The sequence below is a fragment of the Lampetra planeri genome, chromosome 12 (assembly GCF_965212315.1).
Source record: "Lampetra planeri chromosome 12, kcLamPlan1.2.h2, whole genome shotgun sequence".
Taxonomy (NCBI): domain Eukaryota; kingdom Metazoa; phylum Chordata; class Hyperoartia; order Petromyzontiformes; family Petromyzontidae; genus Lampetra; species Lampetra planeri.
The window spans coordinates 9,610,701-9,638,181 of NC_136118.1; the positions used below are offsets into that span (position 1 = coordinate 9,610,701).

At 48.1% G+C, this 27,481-nt stretch overlaps 2 protein-coding genes across 3 annotated transcripts; both read left to right on the forward strand.

The window, feature by feature from the left end:
• Positions 1-379: 379 nt before the first annotated feature.
• Positions 380-13,555, forward strand: LOC144721643 (zona pellucida sperm-binding protein 4-like). The gene is made up of 14 exons (XM_078599450.1): positions 380-429; positions 1,916-1,992; positions 2,652-2,738; positions 3,488-3,609; positions 3,754-3,868; positions 4,804-4,938; positions 5,444-5,619; positions 6,674-6,771; positions 7,129-7,259; positions 7,998-8,181; positions 9,608-9,761; positions 10,648-10,729; positions 12,348-12,464; positions 13,310-13,555. The coding sequence occupies exons 1-14, from the start codon at positions 407-409 to the stop codon at positions 13,495-13,497; spliced, it is 1,689 nt and encodes a 562-aa protein (XP_078455576.1). The 5' UTR covers positions 380-406; the 3' UTR covers positions 13,498-13,555.
• A 4,122-nt stretch (positions 13,556-17,677) lies between these two features.
• LOC144721642 (zona pellucida sperm-binding protein 4-like) lies at positions 17,678-27,315 on the forward strand. 2 transcript variants are annotated; one of them, XM_078599449.1, is made up of 14 exons: positions 17,678-17,811; positions 18,158-18,237; positions 18,979-19,065; positions 19,757-19,881; positions 20,065-20,185; positions 20,786-20,941; positions 21,072-21,247; positions 22,194-22,291; positions 22,429-22,559; positions 22,922-23,105; positions 23,669-23,816; positions 24,901-24,982; positions 25,482-25,595; positions 26,879-27,315. In XM_078599449.1, exons 1-14 carry the CDS (start codon positions 17,762-17,764, stop codon positions 27,031-27,033), a joined length of 1,707 nt encoding a protein of 568 aa, XP_078455575.1. In that variant the 5' UTR covers positions 17,678-17,761; the 3' UTR covers positions 27,034-27,315. The 2 variants fall into 2 exon arrangements, 1 of the variants encoding a protein (XP_078455575.1); XR_013585940.1 differs by lacking the exon at positions 24,901-24,982 and having other exon boundaries at positions 26,879-27,019.
• Positions 27,316-27,481: the final 166 nt, after the last annotated feature.

Consider the following 27,481-nt stretch of genomic DNA (forward strand, 5'->3'; position numbering starts at 1 on the left):
GATGTCCCTATCGTCACTGAAATCAACTCTTTAAATCGTCGCGGGGTGCCACTTATTGGCAATCCTTAATCGCGTGCAAGCGTTTTTAAGTAATACATTTTTATTTTAACGGAGAAGACTGGCAAACGTAGAGAGAAGGGTTGACGTTTTGAGAAAACCTTGCTCTGTTCGAAGGGCCATTTCAACAGCAAGAATAAACACGCGCGTGGTACGGAAAGAGCACGATTATGTCAGAGCTACAAATCTGTGTACGACAGAGAAATATAATGGGAGTCCCACACCTGCACGGTTGTTACCTTTCCAATTACACCCCCCTGACTCCGCCTCGGAGTGCACGCAATTCTATAAATGGGCGAGATGCTCCCAGCGCATTCGGTGGTGTGGAGTGGAGGTGCTGTACTGGGAGATGGTTCGCATTTTGCTGTTAAGGTAGGCGCGAGTTTGCGTTCGTGGAGGTTGTTTGCACATACTTCACCAGCCCTCTTGGGCGTGCATTGACCATAAAAGAGGATGCAGTCCATATAAGTTGGGTGGTGTCGTCTCTACACAATTACTCCCCCCCCCCACCCCTTGCAAAGGAAAGCGAGAATCCAAGTTGGCGTTGGACCTTTCCCTCGTACGGTTGTTGGTGTTCACGTATTTGCCGAAATGTGATGAAGTGTGCAAAACTAACTGGGTGATGCTGAGCCTCCGATAAAGTAGCACGAACACACCCGATCTGGTCGCACGAAGTTGTCATGCCAGGTGATTACGTGAGCCTCCATTACAGGATCCCAGTTAAGAAAGGTGGCACACCGAAGGGAGGTCGAATGGATTCGAGGATATGATGTCCAGAAAGAGGGAAACGGCCAAAGGGAAGAGAGAAGCTAACTAATGAGAAAGCACGTGACGTGTCGTCCATAGAGATGGAGAGCACATGTTCAGTATGCAAACACATTCCCGCGGGAGGGAGCTGGTAGGAACGTTGGGTTGCTCGGCCAATGGCCAGGGTCAACGGCGGCGTGGTGTCTTCTGCAAATATGGCCGACTGTGAGGACGGGCACAAGCCGGCGTGAGTAGGTTAAACGTTGAGTTTTATAAGGGCACCACGGGGTGACCAGCCCCACCATCCCCACCCTCTCCTCTCCACCCAGCTCCACCCCTCCCATTTTTGGATGCACGATGGACGGACGGACGGACACAATAATCCCCTGTGGGCTGGTGTAACCAGGAGGTTCCTACCAGTATAAGTATGCAGCACTGAATGTTGTACGGTCTTGCTGTGCGTGTATGTAAACGGTAGTGGTCGTCTTGAGTTGCTTTGCTCTCGCCGTGGAAATCGCACCGGCTCGGGACATCCAACTGAGATGAGTGCTATCGTATTGCTCGTTCGGGTAGAGACCATTTGGTTTTCAATTTATACGAGATAAATGGCCCTTTGTTTACCAAGCAAAACTTTTCGTTTAGTGTTGAGACCTTTTCAGGAGGGTCCTAGATGGGATGTTTGGAAACGTGAACGCTCAAATGTCCGCACGAATATGTTGACGAACCCGCTTTTGCTGTACCGCCATCCTCCTGGCAAAACTCATAACCCGGCGGGGTTGGAAGATTTACAGATGTGCACGAAACGCGCCCACCTTTGCTCCCCCTGGGTATCCAATACAGGTCCGCGTAAATACAGTGCAGACAAAGAGTCTATCTGCAAACGTAAAAAAAAAAACTCTACTTTATTTTGGTCCATCAGTCTTAAGAGTTTAATGGTGCAGTGGCGATCAAATTTGGCGTACGGCGCAATCGTCGCATGGGGGAGTCACGCCGCAGTTGCGCCTGTTAACGTCGGGAGACTGTGACAAGCTGTAACCAAGAGGACGCGTCCACGCTGATGGGCAATCTGTGCCCTCGTGCCGCTGCCACCCCCTCCCCCCCTGGCGCGCAGCGTGCTGTGCACGTGCACGTGTCACGCACGCGTCGCGAACCTGTGGAAACGCGTGGGCTTCCAAGACGCTCCACGAGGTGAGTGCAGCCTCCTCGCCCGCGTCTGACACTTCCCTCGCCGCCCTCTGCTGCCGCACTGAGCCCCCCCCCACCCTTTCATCAGCGCCGCTCATCCACGCCGCTCATCCACGCCTCCTGTAACGTGGACGGAGTGCCACGGCCTTGCGGTTGCACGTTCGCCGCACGTTGTGGAGGTTCACGGTTCGAGACCAGCTGGCCACCATGATTATTATTACTGTGGATGTATTCGCTATGATAACCGTGGTAAGGCACCACATGCCTCGCAGTCGACGTTAAAGATCACATGTGTGGGCTATTGTGTGCTGGCATCGGGGTCCAAAAATGTGCCAAATGGGAAAATTGCTTAATTGGGTTAATACCAGGGGCAATCATCACTCTAATGGCAGACTATAATGCTGCAGGCCACTCTTCTGCAAATTAGACGATCCTAGTCTCTTGATGTCTTATCTGATCAAACACATTCAGAAGTCTAACCGTGATCAACATACCTACCCACCAGTCTGCACACTAATGACAAATTATCTTTCAAATGTCACCGATATCGCAATGGTGAATGATCATGGAGAAACTTGACCAGCTACTGCATAGCTACCCAAATTCAGATCGGCATCGCTGTATAACGTTAATATTGCTCGCGAATGCCCTCGCGTGACCAGATCTCGAGACGCGATGCCTTTCCACATCACTGGGATTCTTCATCCCGAAGAGTGGCTCTGCCCAGAGGTTCACGATCAGAGTCCTGGGTAAGGCTTTCTCACCGCCCTATGTTGCTTCACTGTTACAAATAGATGTTTACAGCAGTTGCTGTAATATGCGAGCAAACCACGTGTTTTAATTTCCGAGTACAGGCATAACGACGTTAACGATTACTTGCCACTTGGCGGTATTGTGTACCCGGTACATTGGAAGAAACGTGGTGAATCTGGAGAAAAACAACTTGTGATGATATCTTATTGTCGTCGTCCCCCAATTTAACCCGATTGTGATGTTGGTGTCGTTAGCTCATGATATGACGGAGAATCCTTTCGGTTCTGTCGGAGAGAAGCGCGCACCTTCACGGCAGAGAAGCCGTTCACAGAAGTGGCGATGTAGCCAAGCTCCTCCGTTTAGCGCGGTTGGCTTGCGTACGGTGCGAAAGAAGTTAAACGTACATGGATATCTCTATGTGAAATCCTGTCGGCATCGTCGAGCGCAGCCCTCTCCCACCCACCGTCAAACGAGAGTGGTGCTCATCACGTGGCGGTCACGCTGACGTCTTGATCATCGGCGTTGGAATTTAGCCACATTTGAGTGCTTGGCCAAATTTTAAGTTGAGATTTATTGCGTAGCCATTGATGACCAGGCAAAGTATATCAACTTGATACACTACATGCGGTCATCTTTAGTGTCCTAAAGCACAGCGCTTGAGCCAAGTGGAGAATCGATTTTATTTAGGATGAGTTGGCATATCGTTTGTGGGCATTGTAGTGACGTTTTGGCCTTCGTCCAACAGAGAATAGCAACATAGCCACAAATATTGAGACTCTGCCAAACGAATGCGGCTACAAGATCGAAGATGACGCTCGTGGGGTGGAGTTCAAGGTTAACAACGACGCTTGCTGCGTTCACACCAAGGTAGGCTTTACTTTGCAATTTCATTGGAATGGCGTGGTCTGTAATTGCAATCTCGACAAACGATTAGCGAACCACAACGTTTTAATCGGTCACTTGTCGGGCTGTGTGTGTGTGTGTGAGTGATGGTGTTTTTCCTCCTCTAAGAACGGAAAGAGGACTGTGAATATTCATCTTGAGGAAGCTGTGGATGGGCAGACAACGCAAGCGTGGAGGTTCACCCTTGACTGTCCACTCAACCTGAGGTCGCTCAGAATCGGCGGTACCTAACGACGAACATCTTTCACGTCTGTATTCGCCAAGTAACGATGCGTCGATTCATCCGCTACAATTGTTACATTCGCACTACACAACTAAACTTGTGCATGCGGTTATTGATTCTTTACGAATTATGTCAATGTGTATGCAAGTAGCCTTTGTGAGGGTGTCTTATAACCCATCTCCTCTTCTGATCGATATCTTGTTGCTCCATGTAAGCCATCTCGGTGCATCTATTTCACGTTCATCAAAAAAACTAACATTCTATTTCTCTACAAAGTTTGAATGACTGCGCAAAGTTTCCACTGGCTCTTCACTATTATTTACTGGATATTCGCGGCAGCAAGATGCTTGTGACAATTAGGTTTGGTGACATACACGCCAAAAAATGTTAACGCGTTTTAAAGTGTTTGCCATCTCCTTTACGCTGATGACAGTCATCATCACAAATAACGGTGATGAACTCCAGGAAATGATGGAAGAACTTCAGAAGTCTGAAAAATGAGACGATAAATAAGAAAATTACTGGGGGGGGGGGAGGGGTGGAGGGGTGGAGGGTGTGAATGGTGGAGTTGAATTGTTAAATGCCCAATATTAATGGCGTGCACGATCATTCAAAGTTTCATTCGGTTGTTCATTTAAATTCATCACGCATAGTCGGCGAAGGACCGTTTCGCCAAAAAGGTGTGACACCTTGCGACGGCTTTAGCGCAAACTGCTCTTGCTGCCGTTCACCGGTGTCTCGAGTAAATTGTTTGATCCACGTATTACGGGGAGGGGGGAGCGACCTTTCCTTCTGAGGGTCGCAGTCCACCGAACATCAAGCGCCAACTGAAAGCGCGCAATTGGGCTGCGGTTTGCGCATTAAGCTGTTGAACAAGGGTCGCGTTTTAAGGCGACGGGGTTCGCGGTTTTCTCCGCAACGTGTGGACGCTTCAGAGTCTTCGGCCTGCGCGTCCACGCTCCCACACGTGCGCTGCGGTGATGCCTCTGCTCGCTCGGACAGGGACGCGTGCTCGCGCAAAGGATGCTGCTACGACCCCATCCGACAGGTGTGCCTCTACGGAGAAGCAGGTGAGTGCCGTGACTACGAGGCCAAGCCCCACGCTGTCTTAGAGCGCGGTAACGAAGCTCATTAACGATGCCAGAACAATGAAATCGTGCTTTACTCGGAGCAGTGTTTCTCAAACTGGTGACGAAACATTAATTTACAATACCAGTAATACAACATGATTAATAACACATTCCTGCGGAGGGAGCTGGTAGGAATGTTGGGTTGCGCTTATGGTTAGTTTTCTCAATGGCACATTTGGTGTCATGCACGTGTACAATGTGTACACGCACAGCCTTTTTGCCAATTCATTGCTGGATTAGGGCTTCCCCCACACTGTGGATTGTGGCAAATATTTGACCGTAAATCACGATACACCACACATGGTGGTCACCCAGCCGGGCACTATTCAAGCTTGACACCGATTAGCTTGCGAGATTGGGGGCACGGCTGTGATTATCTTCCCATGTGAAAAAAAGTAACTTTTCGAGCGTTTATAACTTTTTGTATTTTGCTCTTCACCGTCAGCGTGCACCACGGATGGCCGATTTGTCATCACCGTTTCCCGCAATCTTACTTGGCCGCCACTAAACCTGAGCACCGTGCACCTGAGCGGCGATCTGCTGGGCTGTGGACCCGTGGTGCTGTCTCCAGACCACGTGGTCTTTGACTTCTCCGTGAACTCCTGTGGCGTGACGACGAGGGTACGGAACCACCACGTTTTTCGCAACTCCACATGCCAGTGGTTTGCAAGCTCCTCGCCTAATTCGGTTGTATACTGCCAACATATATGTATACCAAAAATATACATTTATTGGCAATTGTTTTTACTCGTGGCACATCACGGGCAGGGCAATGGATGTTGAACGTCTTTCGCGCGCCTTATGTAGCCAACCGTAATAATTGGAGGTGCGGGGGGAGGAAAAACAACTAAACACAAAAAGCAGCTCTAAACAAGTGAGATCTGTCTAGAATCAAGGCTGTCAATGCACGGGAAATGTGGAAGGGAAGAGAATAGAGAAGAGACAAAGCAAGGGAAATTGGAGGGAAAGGATGGATAGGAATGGGAAACATAGGAGCAAGAGGATCAGGAAAGACGAGGATGGGAAGGAAGAGGCGCTGCGTGTTGGGGATTCTCGGCGCTGGCGCACGGCGAAAGCGCAGCGTCTGTTTCCCAGAGGGGGGCGGCGGGGAGATCGGAGGAATTTTGCGTTTGGGTGGCCACACGCACGACGTAACGTGATTTACGCGAAGCTAGAGCCGATTTCGATAGAGAGACGGGGACGTCTAAAGGCAATGACGACAAAATGCACGGTAAAAAAATTATTTAAAAACTTCGTTACAGGGTCCACTCTTGATGTGCACCAACGCGTGTAAATACACCGAGGGGGGGGGGGGGGGGATAGCAGCAGCAGGTTGATGGCTTCATAAGAACAACACGAACACGAAGGGGTAAAGAAAAGTCAAAACTAAATGAGGGAGCAGGTGCTCCATGAGCAAAAAAAAAACAATTTGGAGTGACGTTTCAGCCAGTTGGCTCTTCAGATTGCCCGAGATGTCCGCCGGTATAACCCAAATGTACGTTGATGCTACAAAACCATCCGTTGCATCTGTGCAGCGAACATCCTCCCGGGCACGTCCCCTCTGTTTGCTACGAGCGGAATTATTGTAATTGTCTGGCCACGCTGTCTGTGAAGCGCACGTCACTGCCCGTGTGTGTGCGTGCGTGCGTGTGTGTGTGCGTGTGTGTGTGCGCAGTGGAACGAGGTGGAGCTTGTGTACGGAGCTCTGGTGACCGCGGAGCATGAACTCTGCGTCGACGGGGACGTCGCGATCACCAAATCTTCAACCTTCAAGTAGCCTACACTGCCATTGCCACGCTGCATGCACACACACACACCATGCAGAGCTGTAGAGGGGGTCTGGAGGGGGTGGGGGGGTAGGCTTCTCTGAGTCTCGGATCCGAGAAAGGGTCAGAGGAGGGTCTCATCTGGCATTTTGCCTTGGGGGGGCCTCTAAAAAATATTTTGGCAGCCCTGCCATGCATGCTCTGAGTGTCCATGATTAACCCCCTAAGTGGGGCAGCGGGTGGGGGGGGCAGCATGGCAACACTTTATCCAATGAATGTGAGTTTGTTATAAATTACGCTTGTCGCCAATAAACATTTGCGTCTGCAACAAAAGTATAAGCAACGTTTTTTGTTTGTCTGTTAGGCTGCTGCTGGAGTGCAGATTGCTTCGGACGGACGAACGAGCGTTTCTAGGTGTCCAAGTCAACACGTACCCACCTCCGGTGCCCGCCACCGCAATTGGAACTCTCTTCATAGAGCTGCGAGTAGCCACTGGTACATGTCAACCAACTGACACGATATGTCCCTTGAGTGTTGCTTAATATTGTCATTAATATCACTGTTGTAGAATCAAGTTCCCGAAAAAGTCAAGACGTAAGAAGGCTGGAAAGTCTCGTGAAATGAGTATGGCGTCGAATGGAAAAAATCGGATTCGATGCAGTGAAATAATGATTACGTTCTAAGACGTATTGAGGAAGCGAGAGCCTTAATGAGATATCCAGAAGGTAAAATATAAAGATTGAGCACATTCTCAGAGTTACAGGAAATGATGTTGGGAAAGAGGCAATGACAATTTGACAACTTGCTGCTTAACAATGTGCAGGAATCGGATCCGCATAGTGCTCTGAAGAAGCTTGCTCGGAATTGAACAAGATCGAGGGATTTTTCGATTAAAAGCTTTCGTGACTGCAGGGATTCATCTTCTTGGTTCTTTCGGTAAAGTCACGTAGAAGGGAAGTAATAAAATAATAAAAATAAAACATAATAAAATAATTCTCACGACGTTTCGGCCACAACGCAAGCAGCCGTTCTCAGGTGCTTGCGTTGTGGCCGAAACGTCGTGAGAATTATTTTATTATGTTTTATTTTTATTATTTTATACTTCCCTTCTACGTGACTTTACCGAAAGAACCAAGAAGGAGAAAGATCGAGGGAGTTTGAGTATTGGTTCTCCTATTGGACAGAGGAAATATAAAAGTAAAAGGCGCAATCTCTGGCTGTGCTGTTTCCTAGACGGAGATTACCTGGACTACTACTCGCAGTTCCCGGTCGTGAAGTTCTTGAGGGACCCCATCTTCCTGGAGGTTCGGCTCCTGGACCACCCGGACCCGAGCCTCGTGCTGGTGCTGCAGGACTGCTGGGCCACGCCGACGCCGGACCCCCTCAACAGCGTCCAGTGGAGGGTGCTGGACAACCAGTGAGGCAGAGTACCTCGGGGCATTGGCTCGAGATTTCCCAGACTCCTTGTGATGACCCACCATGGCGCCCCACCCGACTGCTTACCGGACTTGCTCTGGTCAAATAGAGAAGACACTGTTACATGCTGCAACATGCCTGATGATTTGCGAACATATTCCACATGATGTAGAAGTGTATCTCGTCTTCTTGGTTCTTTAGGTAAAGTCGCGTAGAATTGAAATAATAAAATAATAAAAATAAAACATAATAAAATAATTCTCACGACGTTTCGACCACAACGCAAGCAGCCGTCCTCAGGTGGAGAACAGGTCTGTCGAGGAGACTCTGTCTGTCTACTTGCGTTGTGGCCGAAACGTCGTGAGAATTATTTTATTATGTTTTATTTTTATTATTTTATTATTTCAATTCTACGTGACTTTTCCGAAAGAACCAAGAAGATGAATCCCTGCAGTCACGAAAGAAGCTTTAACTCGAAATTTAAGTATATCTCGGTTTTGCAAGTTGTCACGTGGCGGCTGATGAGGCTCTGTGAAATCCTTCCACTGCCTCCGTTCTCTGGCCGTGGCGATGACTTCCTTGTAGGTCTACACTTCTTCTTCGGTTCTTGGTTAGAGTGCAGATTCAAATTAACATGCAGTGTGTGTCCGTGCGTGCCTCGTGATTCATGGAGCATTCCTGTTGAATCTGGACTCTGCTTAGATGGGTTTGCCAATCATCAGGTTTATGAAATGTGCAAGGACTCCTGTTTAAAACTAGAAGACCTTTAAGCATGTAAAAAAACTGCACGAATGGGCCATGAAGACTGGAGTTTTGGAAACCCTGCATTAGCATATATCATGTAGTTTAATTACCAGCCGATGGTTTTGGATGCAGTTTGAGCCAGCATCAAGTTCACTTTCCATTTAATAGTTAATCCACTTTGCATATGTTGGCTCCGTCTGGATTAGTGTGCTGATGTTTCCTATCAAGCATGAGCGCGTCAGTATATGCTGCTTCTATCTAAAATGAAAATGACCACGTTTTGGTTTTATGCACTAAAACAAGGATGCGTGCATGCTACGTGGACAGTGCGGTAAAGTCCTGTGACATGCCCAGGGGTATTATAGGGAGGGGACCTATCTTGTGGTGGCCACAATCGTGCCTTGTGCTGTCTACAGATATCACCGTTGGCTTGTACCACCCTCGTCATCATCATTTGCATTATTACTGGTGTTTAGGGTGAGGAGGTGTTCTGTTGCTCCTTTAAATGGGAATGGCCACCAGCGTCTCCCCGACTTTATCGCCAAATCTCCCACGCGTTTGGCGGACGCTCGTCTCGCCTGAATATACTGGACATTGGTGAACAGAGCTTCATAGCTCCACCGGATTCCTCCAGTATACTTGCATCCATGTGCTGATTGTGATCCTGACCGACATTCCCGCAGCTGCCCTTTCACAGGCGACAACTTCCCGACGGTGCTGCACCCCATGACGGAGTTCCCGGACGTGCCGCTTGCCATGCACCGCAAGCGCTTGGAGGTGAAGACCTTCGCCTTCGCCGGACCGCAAGGAAACGTTTTGCCCAACGGACAGGCGAACGTACGTTCCAGTAAAAGCACAATTGCCGTAATTACCGCGTCGCCTCAATTCAACCCCCGCAGCAGCGTTGAGACTTTGATAGTGCTTTGATGGGTGACCGCGTTGCATAGAGCAGCAGGGTGTCGTAGGGAATGTTGGCGGCAGTGGGCAGGTTTTGTCCTGCCCCCCCCCCTCCCACACACCTTCAATTTGGCGCGATTGGCAATATACGTTGGGAACAATAGTTCTGCATACGATGCATCAGAATCCACTGCTGCAGTGTACTTTTGTTCTCCCGCGCTTATGTCCCCCGCTGCCCTCGCCAATCCGTGACGTGCGGTCACGGCCTGCACGTGACGTGAAGAGGCCCTCACCCGGCACGTGACGTGAAGAGGCCCTCGCCCGGCAGGAGATTAACGAAGGGCTGTAGATGAACAACGCGCGCACGCGCGAGCGACTGTTGCTGGCGGTGCGCTTCGTCTGCATTCTGTCTGCTTCGGCAGTGCATCGGAGCTAAATGAGTCGGGTTCATTGATGTGGATTGTACATTTGTCTTATGTGTTTAGCATGAGGCATCATGCAATTTAGAGTTTAGGCTAATCATCCCCATATGAGTAAAATGAATCCACATCTGGGCTTTAATTATTGGTGGCCCAAATAAAAATTAAACTCTTTTTCAAATACCTCTGTCGACTTGATTTTGCTTGTGCAAAATCTCAGCATCATTGCCCTTTGTAGAATGTCCTTAAACTCTGCGTCAGTTGGTCACTCTGTCTCGATGGTCTATATTTATCAGATGTATGGTGGGCAGCAGGTACCCCCCCCCCCCCCCCCCAATTGTTGTAATGACTGGATACCGGACGCGCGCCTCGCGTTGTCCGCCGCCTCGTGCGATTCACTCCCCCAGCTCTACTTCCACTGCCGCGCGTACGTGTGCCAAGGCGACGATCGCTCCTGCGTCCCCGCCTGTCCTCTCTCAAGGTTGAAGAGTAAGTCTCTTTTTAAAATGACTGCGCGCGAGCCCAGAACAAAGGCACCAATTGCAGAGAAAGAAGGGCGGGGGTTGGTGGGACAAAAATTCAGCGGTCAAGAGCCGGAGATTAGCGTGCGATTGGGCTCTGTGGAGGGGGTTGAGTTGGGCTCCAATGCCCCATCGAGGTGCGAGGGTCAGAGATGTGAAATGTTTAAGTAGGGGGGTTGGGGAGGTAAGGGGAAGGGAAACTAACATAAAAGGCGACATGGGGAATGGGAAAGATGTTGGGAGAGAAGGGGGTAGGTCTTTAATTCCAGGCACGGTAAAATCCACTCCAATCTCAATACCTACTGACGACTGGATGCATCATCGATGTCTGAGTGACGTGCGTTTTAACCTCAGGAGTATTTGGTTCGTGGGCGGGAAGCAGACGATGAGTGTCTTGTCAGGGCAACGTGGGTTTGCATGTTTTCACATATGGTAGCATGCCACTCGTCTATGGTGATGTGTGGGGTAAGGTCTCACCTGACCCTATGATTTGTGGCACATCAAAATATTACCCCCCCACACACACACAAATCTGTGCTGGAAAACTGCAGATTTTAAAAGCATTTAGCCGGTAAACTAAAATATTCCGTGGAAAATTCACAGATTATAGTCGTAGCAGGGTACATGACAAACCACTTTAATAATACGTGAGAGAAAACATGCAGTTAAGCATGGTTTTGGAAACCCCAATGGAGAAAATGTGGCATCGCGGTAAATAGTTCAGTATTTTAATATTTTTGTTTACTTTAATTTCATAGTCTTCCAGTTCACACCAAGGGGTCGGTGCGGCATAAATCAAATTTTCCTTCCTGTATAAGCATTTATTACATAACCAATGGATACATTTACACGAGGGTTTATCATACTGGTATCCTCGTGACCCCACCACGTGGTTGTAGCTTTCTGCATTCAAATCCGAAATTAAGCAGTCACATGTTTCAACGCAATAGTTTAGTAGAAGATTGAAGCAAAAAAATGTTTCACGTTGGGCGATGAAAACTGGCGTTTGAGAATCCCCTGCGTTGTATAATACAACATTTTTTATTTTCAATTATTCTTATTGTTATTTAACCAGGTCAAACCATTAAGAATCGCATCCCATTTTCTGACAAGAGGGTGGACGTGCAACTGGCGCCCTTAGAATGGCCTGAAATTGTCATAATTGTCAGTTCCAATTAAACCTGACGGCAAACATAACCAATAATTAATACAGAGCACAATACATGATTTGAGACAATATTAAAATTAAACGTTACCACTAACACGAAAATAATAATGTAATCAAGTAACGAAATTAACTCGTGAAAAATAGTATGAAATGTTATAAATTAGCTATTCACAATCAAGTGCGTGAAATGTTATAATAACCCAATGTGGTCATAGTGGATACATTTTTAAAATTTTTAGACGCAATGTATAACCTTTCCTTTAAAGACACGACATCATTACATCGCTTTTAAATAGCATCGAACTGATCATTGAACCATTTGCACTTGCATGGATCCATGTATGGGTACCGCGCTTGTCACGTGACGACTGCTCCAACACGATTCTTCTCGCTCCACCGTGTCCCCCCCACTCACAAGGACAAGTGGGTGATGTCGTCCAGCGTGACCACTCGCTGGCCACGTTGGAAGGCGCCGTCGTGCTGCTGGAGAAGAAGCCAACCACCGGAGCTTCCACGCTGAGCAGCTTGCTGAACTGTAATTGCATTTTGCGAGCCTATGAGGATAACTTTTGTATACTGTTGCATCTCGCATGTCTTTTGTATTGAAATGTGTAAATCAGGATCGCCTTGATTAAACATGTGCTAGCTTCCTGTGGCGAGATGTTCACTACCTCGCCTGGTATACAGGAGGTGTGGTAGGTTCGATCCCGACCCTGACGCCTGCTGTGTATTTGGAGTTTGCTCGTCTCTCTCCCCGTAGTCACGTGAATTGTTCTGGGGTCCTCCCGGTTTTCCCTTCCACGTTTGGAAACGTGTGTGTTTAAGAGCATTTGGCTGCTATACATTTCCACATGTTGAGCTACTTTGTTGCGCTATCATTTGTGTTGCTTCTGGAATGTGTGTGTATATATATATATATCTCTCAGTGGGCCTTACCTGGTAAAATAAAAACATTGTTTAGTAGTTCAGTTTTATCTCGCAGTGGCGAGCCATCGAACGAAGACGGTCACTGCATCGCGCGCTTTCAGATCCGCTTCTGTGGCCGTCTGGAACACTCTTCCGATATTTGGAAACCACTGATACTATGCACTTTGAAATCTAGATTGAAAACTAATTTCTTTAGAATTGCGTTTTGTGCATAGTTTGTCCATTAACCGCACCTCCGTTTAGCACGGTTGGCTATGTACAGTGTGGAAGAAGTTCAACAAGCGTACAAACGTGTGCACGTATTTAGGACGTGCGTTGATGCACGGGGTGGTTGTTGGGTAGTGGCGGCAGGGGGTGGTTGGACCCGTCTAGCCCCTCCTGGTGGTACTGTGCGATTATCAGAATTGAGACCCTTGCTCGCCCCCCCTCTCCCCTGAACTTGTCACGGTGCAGGTGACGGGCTGGGCTGTGCGGCGTTGGCGCTCTGTGGCCTGGCTCTGCTCGCCATCCTCTGCTGCACGCTGCTCGTCCTGGGCAGAGGCTACATCCGCCTACTGAACGCCACGCGGCACCGTGGAGCCGCGCGGCGCTCTCGAGTGGCAACTTCTACTTACAGCTGGAGCGGTGCAAGCGGTTGCTGAATATACAGTTTATAAAAATACACAAAATAAAAAAAATGTGAAAAAATTCTTAAAGTTACTTTTTGGTGAACCTCGATTTGATTGCTTTGTCTGTGCTTTTTTTCCCATTTGAGTCTGTGGCTATTAAACAGGAATAGTGCCCATGACGTAGCTGTCGACTGTGTAAGGCGTTGCAACCTGCACTGGGGGGGACCACGTGGCCTGCAGAGGAAGCCCCCGTTTTCTTAGAAGCTTGAAACCCCCAAGGCCCTTGTAAAGCCATGCGATGCCGCTGAACATTGCCCCATTTCCAAAGAAACGTATTTTCTCCCCGTATTAAATCTTTCATCAAAATGCAACGGGTGTAGATGGCAGATATGGCACGGTGTGCTCATAGTTTGACACGAGTGACTTGTGTTGCTAGTCCACCAATGTGTATCTGCACTGGTCGAGCACGAAGTAACGGATACATCAATTGGATACAGGGGAGAATCGGAACATTGGCAAAGAAAATGGAACAAAGTTTAAAAGTGCACAATGACCTGTGTTCAACATTAAAAGTATATTGCTGTTGAGGGAAGTGGACTTGAGCAGCAGGACACGTTGCTGTGTGGGATGATAGCCGATGGAGAAGACTGATGCAATGGCAGCCAAAGCAGAGATAATGCACTCGACAATGTCTACTGGAGAAGGAGCAATACATCATTTAGTTTCGTTCATGTGCAGGATGGTTATGGATTGTGGCGTTGCCAGACTGAGGGATGGTGGCGGCTTGGAGAGGCCTTCAACACATCTAATGATAAAAGTTACAAATCGCATTTGCAAATGTAACTATCCAGTACTAATCTTCTGCTTGAGGGTTTCCAAAACTTGGTTGCTCGCGCTCTACCACTCTTCGTCTTTCCGCGTTTACTAATTTACTCCAAATACAAATTAACTCGTTACACTCTGCACGCGTCCGATGATTGTTAAACGCGTCCCACGTGACGCGCTAAGCAATTAACGCTGTCTGCGTGAACAGAGCCGATTATAAAATTGAGATTGAGGGTCTCGCTTCCAGTCGTGTGCCGTGTCAGCCTTCACAGGTGCTACTCGCGAACAGCACTTTCCCCAAACAGTCTGATCGGGCTATAGGGGTATCCAACGAACCATTAACGGAGCCTCAGTGGAGCAGGCCAACAGCTTTCAGGTTCCTCGGAGTTCACATCTCAGAGGACCTGAAATGATCCCGGCATGTGGATACACCGGTGAAGAAGTCCCAGCAGCGCCTTTATAACCTCTCGCGGAAGGCTAAGGCAATTTGGCATGCCCCGCACCTGTTCTTAGGTGCACCATTGAGAGCGTTTTGCCCGGCCGCATCACCACCTGGCACGGTCACCGCACCGAACGGGGTCTGCAAAGGCTTCAGAGGGCGATGCGGTCCGCCCATGGGCTCACAGGCGGCGCGCTGCCCAACTCCGAGAGACCGCGCGACACCAAGATTTGCATCGCGAAGGCTCAAAAATATCATCGCTGATTCCAGCCACCTAGGCCATGGCCTTTTCACCAGGAAACAATCCAAGAGGAAGCCCGGGCTACATCGGCATTGCGGCTACCGCCAACCGCGACTCGGGGACGGTTTCTATCCCCAGGCCATCCGGATGCTGAGCTGAGCAGAGCCCCGCGCAATATCTGGCCAAGCCTCGCCAACCCCTAATTTTGTCCCCCCCCCCCCATTACCCCCATTCACACCCCCCCCACCCACCGACTGCACTAGACATTAATCAGACAAGAACATTTTGCACGACAAGATATATTTTATAAAGCTCACCCGCAAGGGGCCATATTTCTGCAATGCACATGTCACTTTTATCATCTGCACAGCAATTTTACATAGCTTAAAAAATATATATATTTTATAATATTGTTGCTGCTGTTGACGTTGTTGTTGTTAATTTGCACAAGCTGAGAGAGAGCAACATGGGAACAAATAGTCTCACTGCCATGTACCTCATATATGCATGGGGATGTGATCAATAAAGCTGACTTACTTGACTTGTCTTTATGTATGAACGTGTTCCACATGACGCAGACAGAGTGTATTCCCTAGCGCGTCACCTTAAACGCATTGCAGAGTGGCATTTAAACATAAAATAAAGTCACATTTACTAACCTTTTTTTACCTTTGCCGCTATTCATGAGCCCACGTGCAATGAATGATTGTATCCCACGTAATTTTAACATTACCCATCGAATATTTTACTTGCCAAACTCCCCTTGGGGACACATCTTGGCAAAAAGTTACATACAGTATAAGTATATATACTGTATATGAGTATCTACTGTATGTTGAACTTTTTTCGCACCGTACGTAGCCAACCGTGCTAATCGGAGGTGCGGGCAAAAGGACAACAACCTAAACACACAAAAAACTGTTATAACGAAACGAGTTCTTAATCGAGATGATTTAAAAGACCACAGCTCCAGTGGCTTCCTAACATTGGAAGGAAGAGCGTTCCAGACGGCCGCAGAAGCGCATCTGAAGGCGCGCGACGCAGCGAGCGTCTTTGTTCGATGGCGAGCCAAACGCTGCTGCGAGGATGATCGGAGTTCGCGTTTTGGCTTATGCTCCTGGGAACCAAAGGGTCACTACTGACGATGCGCTCCCCAAATTTCACCAGGCTCACTGTTCATGAACTCTTGGAAGTGCTTACACAAAGGATAGTAACATCTCATCCTGTGTTCTTGGAATCTGCAGCAAGGTATATAGAATGAATGACGAATATTCAAATGTAATGCTGTTGCATTCAGACTAACGGAGGGAACAAAACTGCACAAACGACACAGAAACCAAAACATTACGAAGGAGTCATAAAAAACGAATCGAACGTTGAATCAGATCGTGACTTTAAACCGTGAACGGGCTTCGAATCAATGTGGGGAGATGAGGAACAATCGTTCAATGCCGAATACATAATTTCTAATCAGGCGCAATAGACAATCAATGCTGCTCTCTAACTTGATATATAATAGAAAGAGATGCGCTGGGGCCGACGTAAAGCAGTAGCAGCAGAGCGACCTCGATAACGCGCTGGAGAATAGAAAATAGAGACGTTAAGTATCGAATTGTAAACGTTGTGGGTTTACTCTCCAACACACCGGTGTGCTGTACTAGCAACGAATTGGTATATTTTGTTTACGTGACACCCCTTATTAATTGGCTGCGTCGGGTGGTGGCGGTTTAAACGACACCTTTATATTTACGCGATCTCACCCAAAAACCCTCTATTATGGATAGTGTCTAATGAGTGGGCCCCTCTTATTAGCCGTATGACTTAGGTGTTGGTACCTTAGGTGGTACCAGTTCCTGCACTGGGTCATGAACTACGTACTTGGAGTTGCAGCTTCGTGAGATCAGAGAGAGAAAGATAAACAAACTATAGAGGGCCTGGAGGAGCGGTGGGAGTGATTAGCGAACTGCGCCATTATGAACCCGGCCAGCTGAGTTGGATTTCACGGCTAGCATCAGTGGCGAGTGATATCCCAAGCAGTTCAGCCTCGCCTCGTATCCCCCTCGACGAACCCACTCTGGCCAACTTGACGAGTGAGGAATTCCCACACAGCCTCTCTATAACCGGCGCAGTGTCGGGAGGGCTTCATCCAGCAGTGTCTTGACAAATGACCGTTTCGATTGAAAGCTTCTTTCGTGACTGCAGGGATTCATCTTCTTGGTTCTTTCGGTAAAGTCACGTAGAAGAGAAATAAAAAAATAATAAAAAATAAAACATAATAAAATGATTCTCACGACGTTTCGGCCACAACGCACCTTTGTCTTCTCGACAGACCTGCTCTTCACCTGAGGACGGCTGCTTGCGTTGTGGCCGAAACGTCGTGAAAATTATTTTATTATGTTTTATTTTTATTATTGTATTATTTCCATTCTACGTGACTTTACCAAAAGAACCAAGAAGATGGAATGACCGTTTCATTATCAAATGCGCATTTCATTTTGCATTACATCCTTGCATGCCGTCGTTTTATCATCGCTCATCCACACCGCATCTCTTGCAGGCTGAGCAAACACAACGTTGCTTTCAATTGCTTCTAATTGTGGGATGGGAATTAGTCGCACGTGCTCGTGACGATAGTTTTCGCGTGATTGCATGAGTAGCGTGTGCGGAGTGGCTCATTACGCCACGTGAGGCCACGCGCGTTCCCCACCACGGCTGGGCGCCGAACCCACGCCGTTTATTTAAGAGACGCGGAGACGGGAGGCTCCTCTCGCTGGAGGAATGGTCGCGTGGCCATGGCACCTTTGTCTCGAGAATCGGCGGCGCTTCGGTTTTTAGTGTTCAGGTAACGCGCGTAATCACGCCTTGCTGCGAAACCCGCACACCCCGCCCGGTTGTGATTCAACGACTTTAACGAAGGCAAAACATGCATCCACGTGTAGCCCTTGCCGCCATGTGTGCGCCTCGACATCTGTGGGAAACGCGCTTCGTGGCTCATCGGATTTCTCCCAGGATATTTAAAATTATGTTTCTGTATTTGCGACCAGGGTTCTTCTTTTTGTTTACGTTTCAGTGTCCTTCAAGTGCCTCCACGTTGGTGCCAAGGCGCTGCTGTCGACCTGTCGCTAGGACCCTACGCCGAACTTGACTCGCTGTGTCATGCCGTCTCTGTGCTTGCCCTCCCGCCTTAGCGTCTTGGTGGCTCACTCGTTGCTGGCCCAGATTGATCGTGCGTGGAAGAACGCCATCGAGTCGCACGACACTCCGAGCAGTGCGTAAACACCCCCACCCACCCCATGTGCCCGCTCTTTGTAAAAATTACCATCCGCGCAGACGGAGTCGCATTGGTCGTTGGGAGGGGAGCGGTGTCTGGGTGCCCGAGACGGCATTGCTGGGTGCCCGGGGTTCCGTTCTGGCTTTTGAACGGCATGGTGCCTTTGGTGGACTCTGCCCGATCACCGTTGACCGCACAGAAGCCACCCTACTAATGTTTGGATTTGACTCCATATGATAAATTCCAATTTAGACTAGAGTTTGTCACGTGGAGATTTCTTCGGCGTTTAGTGAGCGAAACTGCCTCCCTCGTGTATGGGACTTAATACAGCGCCCCGAGTTATGTGATCGCTCTCCGCCGGTCGTTTGACTCGTGACCTAATACGGTAACACAATTTAAATGATTGGGCAAGGTAAACCAAAACGCATCCCATTGCTTTATAATGAACATTAAATATTTCCATGAGCTTTACTTTAAAAACGTATCTAGCCGCGATTTCGGGCAACTGTAGTTTTCCTGACAAAGGCCAGCGAGCCGAAACGGTGCTGCTCTTGTCTCGATGAAAGCGGAAAAAAAACAGTATCTTAACTCTGCTCTTTCGTGGTCGTTAGCTGATGCTCAAAGTTGAAATGAAACTTGTGTGCACGCAAAACAACTCTTACGCATTGGCACTTCAAACGATGTCTCTACGCGCGTGTCGCTGGGTCCCCCCACCCCACCCCGGCCGTCCCCGTGCAGATCTCTACACACAATGCCAGCCGTCGACCGTGGGCTTCCTTGTGAAGGAGGACGCGCGCTCCACCGTCTACTACATTCGAATCCTGGGTACGAGTCCTGCGTTGTTGTTAATCGTTGGAGGAAAATCCCTGAATCGATGACCCCCCCCCCCCTCCCGTGAATTTCCCGCTAAGTAGGCGTTACGATTCATGGGCAGATATCCCGTAGGTGTTCATTGCCCATTTCGTTATTTGGTTTCACTTTCCTGTCTTTTGCCAATATGCTCAAATGATGCGCAACCAACCTGATGTGATTGTTCGTGGGTTCTCCAAGATGATCGCCGACGTTTTTTGTTCCACGTGCTGGTGGTGGTAGCTGCTATTTTTTTCAGGCACCCAAATTCTCCAGCCAAGTGGAGGCAAACTTTGACATACACGCGGTCACAACCCAAAAAGACGTCTTGGAGCTGACGTTGCATACGTTTCAATCGGGTTGAGGTTCTCGTTACAATTTTCGCCGTTAAAAAACTTGCCATATATACAAAAAATCGAATAGGAGGCCGATATTTCGGCAAAGGGCCGTTGTAAAACGCACTGCTCTCTGAACCTCGGGACCAGAATTTGGTTTCCATTCCGACATAAACATCGAATGTGGAATTCGTATATCAGAACTTGTGCTGTGATTTGTCGCAAAATGGAACTCTGTGATACGGAGTGGGGAGTCCTTCGTCCAGCAGCGAACTAAACAAAGGGGGTGAACATTGTGATCTTTTTATTATCGTGAATCGTGTTTTCCCCAGATAAACATAACACGGCCGAGTATGCCGAGACTCTGAAGGCAGAGGGCTGCGGATACGAGATCACCAGAGATGCCAACGGTTTGCATTTCGTAGCGCCAAACGGGGGTTGCCGCGTCTACATCGACGTGAGTATCGTTGAGGTTCTGAGTGATTGATTTGAGCTTCGAGAAAGTGGGGGGAGTGGGGGTCGTGGCTTTGGGGGTTAACGGAGCAGCTCCTCCTGTCGTGGCGAGCGCGCCAGTGTTGCCGTGATGACGCGACTCCCCCCCCACCTCGCCCACCCCATCCGTGCCGATCTCTTCCTGCAGAATGACAAACGAGTCATGAACGTGGAGGTGGAGAAGGTGGTGCGTGGGCAGAAGCAACGCGCCTTGAGATTCGCCATCGAGTGCCCCATTAGCTTGAGGTCGATTGGCGGTCAGAACCGAGGTATAAGTGTGGTGGTGTTTTTTTCTTGCCCGTTTTTGGCTTTCTTGTTGGTGAGGTTATTCCGGGCTTTGTGGTCTGTTTCGGCAGTGGTTGATGTGTTTACACGAGCGCCGTGCGAATTTTACTAGTTTGATAAAAAAAAATACATCTACAATCAAAAGTCAAACAAAACACACTTGTATCATGCAGTGCATAATTTTTGACTACAAAGTTCTAAAAACCTTGCTCAATTCAAGAAACTAATTTATTCACATCTTCTGCACATCCATCAGTTTCCAGCTTTTTGTCAATCCAATACTGAATAAAAAGTGTTTTATCCTGGATAAATCCGATGAGCTATGAAGTTCTTTTTTCAGATATCCAGTATTGTAAGGAGGCTTCCCATGTCACCTTGGTGAAGGGGGGGGGGGAGCTATTTGACCATACGTCACTGCTTGTCAATGGACTTAGAAATGCTGAACTATTAATAGGCCTTTTTAGCAAAACGCCACTGGGCCCTGTACTTGTCCCGTGTATGCATGTTGAACTTTCATGCAGCAAGTAGCCAACGGTGCTTATCGAAGGATGGAACGCAACACTTGACCGGACTGTCCTCTGCAGAACTTCCGTGGCAAGCGCCTCCGTCCCCATCCTGCGACGCCGCCACTCGCCGCATCCCGTGTGGATCTGGCTCTCAAATTCCGAGCGATGCATCTTGCAGGGAGCGGCGCTGCTGCTACGATGCAGCCCAGCAGACGTGCTTCTACGGCAACCCAGGTGTGTGTGTGTGCTCCCTGCCCTACCACAAACCATTGGGGGCGATTACATTTTTTGTAAAGTAATAATCCCAGGTCCAAATTTCCTCCGCAAACCGGTAACGACGGACGCGTGCGGCCTCGTGGCTCAGTTTGCACCACAGACGGCCGCTTTGTCATCCCGGTGCCACGAGACATCACCTCGCCGGCCCTCAACCTGAGCACCGTGCACCTCGGCCTCGATCTGCCCGAGTGCCGTCCCGTGGTGGCGTCGGACGAATATGTCGTCTTCGACTTCCCGTTGGCCTCCTGTGGGACGAGCTCGCAGGTTCGTTGTTGCGACTTGGCAACGCTGATGCCCTCCCCCAAAGTGCGCGGAGTTGGTTCAAATTAATTTCTGTAGAACTATTTTTTGTGTTTTTTAGTTTCTCCCTCGCACCTCGATTGGCTACATACGGTGTGAAAGAAGTTGGACAGTCTCAAGAGCCCCCTTGCTCTTAATGGGGAGGGAAAATAAGCTTGACTCGCACATCTCATTGAACAAGAAGTCTGCTTTTGTCGCAGTAGGTAGATTGAGTAGATCGAAAACTTAATTAAAGTTTGACCGTCGGTGGTGAGGGGGAGGGATGATGCACTGGAAGTGTTCGGCATGGGTTGTTCATGGCTTATGTCTCCATGACATCACTCCTCCAACGGTGCACGCATGATTTGGCATCGGTTATCCTTTAAATAACAATCTTAGTCTTGCATTGACAATTGAGCTGCGTGACTGGTTGTATAACACAACTTAAAGCAAGTGGACTTGCAGGCATTTCCGGGTAACATTGTTTAAAACGTGTACCAGTGATTTGGGAAACCATCAGTTTAAACCTCCAAAGTCTTGACAATTCAATCTCCTTACAGGCTGGGCCCACTCGCCATTTGAACTTGGTGATAATATTGAAGTATTTTCCAGGAATTACTGAATTGTTTTATACAAAACCTAATTCAGTTTCTCTGGAAAATTGGTTTGTTTGACCATAAGACGTTAAGCATTTGATCTCGTCTTGCAGCCTTTCCAACTCTGATGCGCTGCTATTAAGACCTGCCAATGGGCATTTTTATTCCTCGCATAATAATGCTCGTCGTTCAACTTGGAACCATTTAAATTATTGAAAAATAACGACCGAAAAAAATACAGAAAGATGAACAGTGGGTTCAAGCGTCTAGAAATACGTATTCTGTATGTTACCAGATATGAGCTTCATGTTGACCCTTGTCCTGTCCTGCTGCAGTGGGATGGCGAGGATCTCGTCTACGGAGTGACGCTGATCGCTGACCGAGAGCTCTGCACCGATGGAGATGTTTCCATCACGAGATCTTCAACTTACGAGTAACCTCCCGACAAGACGAGTGGCTGCACAGCCCACCAGTCCAATGTGCAATCCGATGATTTTCTCCCCTCCCGTTTGACCTGTAAAATTTGACCGAGAGTACGTTACGGCATCTCTCTCTCCTCCTCCCTTACAGGCTGCTTCTGCAGTGCAGATTCCCAGGGATGAGCGACGTGGAGATGTTCGGCGTGGAGGTCAACACACTCCCTCCTCAGCCACCGGCCACTGCCCAGGGACCGCTATTCATAGAAATTCGAGTGGCCACTGGTACGAACGGTGCACCGACTGACAATGACCCACCGAGAATTTAGTTTTTAGGCTGCTGCTCCGCTAGGTAGGATAGAACCACTCGTGCATCATTTAGTTTGGAACTGTCGTATGGCTAACGCTATACATTCTTCCTAATTAAAGTGTAATGACACAATTGTGTGATTCCACAATGATCTACGTGTCCATTTTCAGTAATGCTTAGCGCGGGCTATGACTAATAAACTACACCAACTAATCAACTGTGCACATCACCCACGGTTGAAATGTGTCGCTTTGCAAAACTAGAGCAAGGAGTCGCCACCCAGTCTGCTTTGTAACGCCTGTAACCATTCATAAAAGTGACCGTGCCACTCTCCCAGACGGAGATTACCTGGACTACTACTCGCAGTTCCCGGTCGTCAAGTTCTTGAGGGACCCCATCTTCCTGGAGGTTCGGCTCCTGGACCACCCGGACCCGAGCCTCGTGCTGGTGCTGCAGGACTGCTGGGCCACGCCGACGCCGGACCCCCTCAACAGCGTCCAGTGGAGGGTGCTGGACAACCAGTGAGGCAGAGCACTAATTACACGCAAAGTTGTGCACGTATGGTGAAATACAAGTGTTTTTTTACTAATTTGCAGTGAAAATTCATTGACGCTCAACCTGAATGTGAACGTGTTGTATGTGAAACTTGAATGTCAATTTGAAAGAGTGATTTTTTTTAGCACTCAAACTCGTACTAAAGTGCAACGTGGAAAGGTGTGTAATATGTTTTTCTGAAATGAAATCTGAAGGTGGCGTCATCACTTTGTGCTGCAGGGTGGCAAGGTAACGACACTCGCAGAGAGCTGAACATACAAATAGACGCAAGGGGAGTTGAGAGGTGGTGGGTAATTTGAGTCTTCAGAAGAGCATTGACGATATAAGTGGAGAGGTAGTCAACATTAAGGGTAGCATAGAAGTCTAGTGCTGAGATAATGAGTCCACTTAAGAGCCACGGTGGAGGTGAGAGAAGAGCCACAGGCTGGGGGATTATGCCATGAATATGCACTAGTATTTGTTAACTCCTTCAGTGAGGCATTACGATACGGGCTGGTTTTCACCTAATCCTGAAAAACAATCTCTGCAGCTGCCCTTTCACAGGTGACAACTACCTGACGGTGCTGCACCCCATGACGGAGTTCCACAGCACGCCCCTTGCCACGCACTACAAGCGCTTCGAGGTGAAAACGTTCGTCTTCATGACGCCGGGTGGCACCGTCTTGCCCAACGGACAGGTGAAGCTCGCCGAAATCGAGAATTAATTCCTCGCTGATATGCGTTGCCGACATGGCGGTTTACCAAATCGATTAACTATTTTTAAATCCACCGAGAGACCTCCTTTACCAGTGGCAAAATATAGTAGTAGGTTTTTACCCTATAAACTGGTACATCTGGTCCAACACCAATGGAGACTAGGCTCTAAAGAAAGCTGTCTCGGGTGTGGACCAATCAACTTCAAGGACAGTGCATATCATTATCATCATCAGAGTTGTTTCTCTTTGTTTGCATTTTGACTATTGCAAACATGATGCCTTGTATAAAGGTGTCAGTTTTGTACCAGTTTAAAGGGTAAAAACCTACTACTATATTTTTAAATTATCAGGTATGGTTCAGTGACCTGGCTGTGAAATGATGGCTTAACGAAGTGGCTTATCACGTGCACATTTATAGCAGACAAATACTCAGAATCTATGATACTAAATGGAGGGGGGGGGGAGGAAACCGGAGGACCTAGATACATATCCACGCTGCCACGGGAAGGATATTCAAACTCCAAACATACAGCCGTGAGGATGGCAGAGTGAACCCATGATCCTCATGTGTACCAGGCGAGGAGTGAGTTAACATTTAGCTTGCCAAGAAAGATCAATCGCTGGAGTCTTAATCGATGCACTGCTCGAGCACTAAAACTCTGGCTGGTTGTTAAAGTGTGCCTCCTTGAATGCTATAGCAACATGCACATTAATCGCTTTGAGTATTCTTATGAACCGCTTAAAATGTGTCGTCAGCCTGGGACGCATCCTCTGTAGAGTAATTGACGCTATTTTTTTGGTTTCCGTGTGATCTTAACATGTCCAAACACTGCCTGTCCACTGACCTTTCAAATGTAATACACTTTAAGGTGTAAAATTGCAGCACAGGTATTTGCACACTACTACAAACCCAATGACCTGAGGTTTTGGTGGCAGTATGGTCCAACCCCAATGACTTGACTGTCAAGTGGCCCTTCATCCAATAGGTGGATTGACAAAATAATGTAAATAAATTATCAGTATTTGTGTAAAAAAAACAAAGTGAACGCCAGGTTTGTCTTGTCAGCTCTACTTCCACTGCAGCGCCTACGTGTGCCAAGGGGACGACGTCTCCTGCGTGCCGCCATGCCCCGTCTCGAGATTTAAGCGTAAGGTCTTTGCGTTCCTGCCCCGTTTTCGCCTGCTCGGTGGTGCTCGGGTTTTTTTAAGTGGTGCATATCTAAGCAAAATTGGATGCGTTACGCATCCCAGGCTAACGCGCTGTGAAATTTAGTGTGTGTGTGTATATATGCAGAGCCCAACAAAGCTATGATCAATCGCAAATAGCAGTGGTGGCGTCATTGTATTTACGTATTGATGCTCTTGACCTTAAGAAGTGGTTCATATGAGAGCTGTGTTTTTGGGATGTCTTGCTTTTAACCAATTTTACCCCAAATGTCAAGACTGCCTCATGACATCTGTCTGTCCACGAGAGTCTATTCAGAGCTTCCTTGGCAGTAAAACCCCATGTGGGTTCATGGCCATATAACGTGGGTATTGCAGAACTACTTTAGAGATCCCTTCAGGGGAGTGGGTTTTTACTTTTAGTGAACATGGTTTGCCTAAATGACGGATGGATCCTCGCCGTTGCGTTTTCTCCTTCTACAGGAACGCCTGCTGATGCGGAATCTTTGTCCCTCGTGACTGTACAAGGACCTGTCATAATTTTGGTACCCGAGGAGAATGAGGAGTGGGGATATCTATCGAGTGACGTAATGGACGGTAAGCAAGCATAGTTGGTTGGTTATCCATAATAATGCATTTGTAATGACCACGTGAAGAATCCATTGTGGCAAAAACATCTCTTAAATCCAGATGTGAGATCGATTGCAAAAATCCTTTGGTATAGAAAATCCCAAAAAATTACGAAAGGTTAGTGTTTTCCACAACTAAACGTGGACAAACCATGTATCTGTAAATGCAACACTTTTTTTTATTAGTTAATGGTCCATATGCCAGTGTTCCTGAGAATATACAATGCATATCTAGCGCCAGTCAGCTGGGCAACCTGGCCACCTATAACCTCTTGGTGTGCCCTTTCTATGTCTTACATTTGTGAAATGTTAACAATGCGTTGGTGTGGCAGGGTGATTTGCAGAGGTGTGGACTCGAGTCATGTGACTTGGACTCGAGTCATGAATTTGATGACTTGCGACTCGACTTGGACTTGCATAACAATGACTTTGTCCCACCTATGAGATGTGGACTCGAGTCATGTGACTTGGACTCGAGTCAGACTCGAGTCATGAATTTGATGACTTGCGACTCGACTTGGACTTGCATAACAATGACTTTGTCCCACCTATGAGATGTGGACTCGAGTCATGTGACTTGGACTCGAGTCATGAATTTGATGACTTGCGACTCGACTTGGACTTGCATAACAATGACTTTGTCCCACCTCTGGTGATTTGTCAACGGCATGACCATTTTATGACGACTAAATAAGCAACAGCTGAGAGCATTTCCAATAAGGAGCAGTAGTGGTGGGAAATGGCGGTATATATTATAATGGAAATTTTTTGAGACTTAAATGTCCTGGTCTTGGAGTGGGATTGACCCTTTTTAAAGCACGCGTTTACTATTTATATTCTTTGGGTCTTTCGGTATAGTCATGGAGGTTCAAATAAAATAACAAAATTACGACGTTTCGATCCCAACACAAGTATTGTCATCAAGAAAAGGAGGGTTATATTCTAAAAACGACTGTTCATAAAGGTTTTAAATGGGCGTAGCCCAAATGTCAGCACCCAATATGAATGACTTAACCGAACGACCTAAATAATATAAATTCCTACAGGCACGAAAGCTTTAAGTCAACATTTCAGACGTTCACTCTTTACTCATTTAACCGATCTTGTACAGACACATTGGAAACGCAGCTTCTATTGCAAAATAAGAACCATGCTGTTTTGCGGGGAGGTCTGAAGGTGGTTTGAAAATGTTTGCCCTAAACGGCCACCTAACTACGCGCTCTCTCTCAACGCGTCCGTCCCACTGCACAGGTGATGACGCGATCAAGGTGATGGTGCTGACGCTGTCTGGAGTGAGCCTGGTTGTGGCCCTGATCATCACCCTGATCATCGCCGTCTTCTGCCGGCAGCAGCAGCAGCGCGTCGTTGACAAAGCCTCACCCGAGTTCGTTGCCCTCGGCTCTTGAGGACGCCGCGAACCAAAACCGGCGTTCAATAGCAACGCGACTCGCTCGCTTTTTGCACATTTTGGTGGCGTCACGTTTTACTTCGGTTGAACAAGTCCATTTTGACGTTAGGTTGAAGGCTTGCGATTCTCAAGTTTGGTGTCAAAGGTGACGGATTTACTGGGATTGCTCGACTCCCCCAGAAGGTCCGAGAAACCGTCCGGTGGAAGTGAGCGACGTCCGTTGAGTGTCGGTGACGCCGGTGGTGCAACGCCATCCTTGAAATAAAAGTAGTGGCATCTGCTCAGGTGTGAAATGTGTTTTTTGTGTGCTGTCACCGTTCGTCCCCAGCAATGGTTGTGCAAGGGGGGTGCACATTTTACAGGAGCCTTTAGACGTAAATTTCCGAGGCAATGTGGTGACCGGTGCACATTTGGTCAACTCGTGGATGCCAAAGTGACGGAGGCGT